This window comes from Pyricularia pennisetigena, chromosome 6 (genome assembly GCF_004337985.1).
Source record: "Pyricularia pennisetigena strain Br36 chromosome 6, whole genome shotgun sequence".
Lineage (NCBI taxonomy): Eukaryota > Fungi > Ascomycota > Sordariomycetes > Magnaporthales > Pyriculariaceae > Pyricularia > Pyricularia pennisetigena.
This window is the reverse complement of record NC_043744.1, coordinates 3,600,795-3,605,509: the sequence shown is the minus strand read 5'-3', so window position 1 is coordinate 3,605,509 and position 4,715 is coordinate 3,600,795. Positions and strand designations below refer to the sequence as shown.

The 4,715-nt window shown below is 51.9% G+C and overlaps 2 protein-coding genes across 2 annotated transcripts in view; both read left to right on the top strand.

Moving 5' to 3' along the window:
- PpBr36_04836 (uncharacterized protein) overlaps positions 1-798 on the top strand; it is a gene marked incomplete at both ends in the record, with an annotated part of 2,152 nt that extends 1,354 nt beyond the window's left edge. Inside the window, one exon of the mRNA XM_029891995.1 lies at positions 41-798. Within this exon, the coding sequence (XP_029750457.1) occupies positions 41-798 (758 nt within the window). The remainder of the gene's footprint in view (positions 1-40) is intronic.
- A 2,071-nt stretch (positions 799-2,869) lies between these two features.
- PpBr36_04835 (uncharacterized protein) overlaps positions 2,870-4,715 on the top strand; it is a gene marked incomplete at both ends in the record, with an annotated part of 2,572 nt that continues 726 nt past the window's right edge. The window contains 4 exons of the mRNA XM_029891994.1: positions 2,870-3,044; positions 3,115-3,153; positions 3,224-4,258; positions 4,356-4,588. Coding sequence (XP_029750458.1) covers positions 2,870-3,044; positions 3,115-3,153; positions 3,224-4,258; positions 4,356-4,588 — 1,482 coding nt within the window. The remainder of the gene's footprint in view (positions 3,045-3,114; positions 3,154-3,223; positions 4,259-4,355; positions 4,589-4,715) is intronic.

The following is a 4,715-nucleotide window of genomic DNA, read 5'->3' as shown; positions in this document are numbered from 1 at the left end:
CACAAAAGGCACTCCGCCGGCACATACGACAAGGCGACAGACACAGGCGGCTCCAATGGCGCCGGAATGCGCTACGAAGCCGAGGGCGGCGACCCAGCCAACGCAGGGCTGCAAAACGCCCGGCGGTTCCTCGAGCCCGTCAAGGCGCGGCACCCGTGGATCACGTACGCGGACCTGTGGACGCTGGCCGGCGTCGTGGCGGTGCGGGCCATGGGCGGACCCGAGATCGCCTGGCGGCCAGGGCGGACCGATTTTGCCGACGACAGCAGGGTGCCACCGCGGGGCAGGCTGCCGGACGCGACGCAGGGCGCCGCGCACGTCCGCGAGGTCTTTTACCGCATGGGCTTCGACGACCGCGAGATCGTGGCCCTGTCCGGCGCGCACTCGCTCGGCCGCTGCCATCCGGCCAACTCGGGGTTCGAGGGCAAGTGGGTCAACAACCCGACCAGGTTCTCGAACCAGTACTTCCGCCTGCTGCTGAGCGAGGACTGGCGGGAGAAGATTGTGGCCGCGACGGGGCTGAAGCAATTCGTGGCCGTCGACGAGGTCACGGGGGACGAGCTGATGATGTTGCCCACGGACCTGTCGCTCACGTCCGATCCGGTGTTTGCCAAGTGGGTCAAGCTGTACAAGGACGATCAAGAGCTTTTCTTTGCGGATTTCGCCAAGGTATTTGACAAGTTGATGGAGTTGGGCATCAAGAGGGATGCAGAGGGACGGGTGATCAACAAGGAAAATGTGGAAGGGGGCTATGTTAGTGCTCCTAAAAAGGAGGGCAAGATTGCATCCAAGCTATGACGTGTCGGTGTCGCAACAGCTGTTGACAGAAGAATTGTGACTGGGGGCTTATGCAAAGGAATCAGATATGTGTGTTGACAATGTTAGACTAGGATAGAATAGACGTTGCTTTCAAAGGCACTAATCAAGGATATAGTAGTATATGCCTACGACAGTGGGGTCTGGCATTCCGCATACCAATGTATATAGCCACCCACTACAGTTCCAGAGATCTTTTGCCCAATAGAGAACAGATCCGAGGAAACATTGAAGCCAACTTTGGATACCACATGGCTATATATGTAATATACCACCTTGCATATTTGCCCGTGACCAGCTTCGTTTGTAAAGTTTTTAGAAGGGGCTAAGTCACCTGGTCTTGAATTCCTACCGAACAACCGTTTTGGTTGTAACTTAGTTAATGCAGCAGCGTTTCATGCAGAGTCAAAGTAGATTTTATAAGCTTTGCCCTCTTAGTCAAAAGATCTGTCGTCGTTGGCATAAGCAGAACTATAAGCGGCTTATTGACCTTTATCGACAAGAAGGGCGACGTCGCAGGGTCGTCGATTGGCAAGGACGCCGGTTTGTAGCATAGCGAAAAGGGCGGGGCTCGTAAAAAAGGCTTTGAACTGCATTTCAAAATTGCAATAACTCAGGCTTCAGTTGAAGCAAGAAATGATTTGGAAACAGTAGGTTATTAATGTGAAAAAATGTCGCGACTGTGATTGGGAATGTAGTGGAATATGTTGGAATTTGAAAATGCGTTTTTGGCTTTTATTTGTAGAAGTTTTCAAAGTGTAAATTCTTTTGATTTCTCTTATCATATCTATATATAGAGAAAGCTACAAACTTGAATGCGCTGTAGCCAGTATAACCATTTAAAATGCTACTATTAAGTAAAAAGAGTTTCACCTAACTATTTGTATTTTGAGTCTACAGTTGTTAAGAAATATAAACCCTGAAATTAAAAAGACCCTGACCCTGACCCCTGAGCAACAACTCACCAGGGTAACTTAACCTTTTATCCGCGTCGCATTGAGCTCAGCAGTTTGATTTATTTCCTTTCCTCCTCAGAGGAAGATCTTCGTCGATGGGTGCAAATAAACTAGCTTCCGTGCTATGCTAAACCTGGCCGTGGCAACCTACGTAAGCGGAGGCCGAATTGACAATAGTGGGGCTGCCGGGGTCAATACGTCGGGAGTATGTTTCTGCGCATCAAAGTTACGTTCCACAAGATAGTATTATAATTTTTTGAATATGCTTGTCTTGGGTATTGCAAACTTGCCCATGTCTCTTCATAGTACACGACCCGATGTTGCCTTGTAAGCCATGAACAACTGTTTGTATTCTTCTGTGACACATTGTCCGTCATATCTTTGTTACGCGGTAAATCTAATCAATGCTTATCGACGCCTAAGCCGTGTCGCAGTCAACAAACGTGGGCCAAGATTGCGTCTTGGCTCTGATACAGTTTGGTACGCTGCAAGTCATCTTTCACCAGGAATATATGCTCCGGCAACAAAGCTCAAATCAAGCAGTCGACCAAATCCTTTCGGGGGTTCGGCAATCTCTTAGAAAAAGAAACCGCTCCAAAACACGGCAGTCAGCTCGGCTTCCGGTCGGGTCCTGAAAGTTCGCCGCATGATAAGCTCACGTTCCCCTGCCACGTTGCATCTCGCTCCCCCAATCAAGGGTCAGAGATGCGGGATGGTTGAGCGGAACAGATAGGGCGACGATCTGCGATCGGCAGAACGCTGCGGAGGCCCCGCCGACGACCGGGCAGGCATTGATCCATAACTCCAATTCTGATACTAGTCGAATGGGAAGGCGATAAGATAGGCAACGAGCACACTCCAATTTCGAGCTCGCCTTTTACTGCTGCAACTGTTGATGCTGTCGCATGGATGATAAGGGGCGTCGGAGGCGGGAAGAGGGGAAAACCCCGCAATGACGACTGGACAACAATACGAGGTGAAGCAAATGGCGTTGACTGCAAGGTATATAAAGCCGAAACGATATGGAGTCATTTAGGGGATTTTTGTGGCTTGAGATTTGAACATTCATCACAAGTTTGCCGCCCAAACCTCTCAAGATGTCGGAAAAGGAGCAGACCACCGTCGACCCGAAACATGACGGCGAAAACGTTAGCGTCAGCGACGGCGATGCCGCCTTGCAGTTTCTCAATAATGGCACGGCAGCAATCATGACAGAAGCGGATGAGAAGCGACTGCTGAGGAAGATTGACCGCACCATCATGCCGCTGATGTGTTAGTCCGAGAGATTCTGATGGTCCTCCCTTGGAAATGAAACGATTAACTGACAATGGAGGCCACAAAGTTGCATGCTACTTTTTGCAATACCTCGACAAGACGCTCAGTAAGTGCAGACGGACTCTCTTCAAGCTCTTTACCGGGTACCTGGAACACAAGCACTAACGATCCAACAGTCAACTACGCCAACGTCATGGGACTGCAAAAGGACACGGGCATCAACACGGATCAGTATTCGCAACTAGCCCTCATTTTCTACGTCTCATACCTCATCTTCGAGTTCCCCACCGGGTACCTGATGCAGCGACTCCCGACATCCAAGTACCTCGGCTTCAACGTCTTTGCCTGGGGCCTGATGGTGGCGTGCACAGCGGCCGCGAACAGCTGGGCTGGACTTGTGACGTTGCGGGTACTGCTGGGCTGCTTCGAGGCCGTCGTGGCCCCGTCGCTGATTCTCATCACGACCATGTGGTACCGCAAGTCGGAACAGCCTCCCCGCGTGGGTTTGTGGTACGTAGGCACGGGCATCGGGAAGATGGTGGGCGCCCTGACGTCTTTTGGATTCCAACACTACACGGGCGACGTCATGCGGTCGTGGCAGATCATGTTCCTCGTCTTTGGACTGATCACGGTCGCCGTCGGCATCCTGGTCGTGCTCTTCATGCCTGACAGCCCCATGGAGTCGCGACTGACCGAGGAGGAAAAGGTCTGGGCCATCGAGCGGCTCAGGGGGAACAAAACGGGCGTCGAGAACAAGCATCTCAAAAAGTACCAGGTGTATGAGTGCTTCCGAGACCCACAGACGTTCCTGCTCGTCCTCATTGTGCTTTCTTCAAACATACCCAACGGCTTCATAAGCAGCTACCAGGCGTCCGTCATTCAAAGTTTTGGTTTTACTTCCAAGCAGGCTGCTCTGTTGTCCATACCCTCGGGTGCCGTTGCCTGCTTCGCCACAATCACCGGGACCTGGTTTGCCGGCAGATTCAACTTGAGGGGTCCTTTCATCCTTGCCACTCTCGGAATGGGCTTCATCGGAAGCAATCTCATGGCGTTTCTGCCCGAGGATGGTTATGTCGTCGGCAAGATGATAGGCAACTATTCTGCCAACTTCATCGGCTCCTCCCTTCCTCTCATGTACTCGTACGCCGGAGCCAACTACGCCGGTCACACCAAAAAAGTTACCATGAATGCCATTGTGCTGATATCTTTTTGTAAGTTGCCGTAGCCAGCTTTCCGGCTCGTCGCAGCAGCCACTTTCACCCAATTACCTACCGTAATACTCACCTGCTGACCTGCCGCCTTGCTCAGGCTTGGGCAACATCATCGGCCCCTTGACGTTCCGCGAGCAGGACAAGCCGCGCTTCATCCCGGCCAAAATTGCCATGGTCGTGTCGACGGCGTTCGCCGCTCTGCTGACCGTCGTCCTCATGCTCTACTACAAATGGGAGAACAAGAGGCGGGACCAAAAGTACGCGCACGAGGCCCATAGGGAAAACAGTGAGTTTTTTGACCTCACGGACCGCGAGAACCATGAGTTTAGGGTGAGTACGATAAGATAACGCCCTTTCTTGATAACCTTCGGGTGGCGTTTCAGGTTCTAACAGAACTCAAATAACCAGTACGTTCTGTAGCGGTCTCTGTCTGCATAGGTGGTATGCAGGTGAGGGG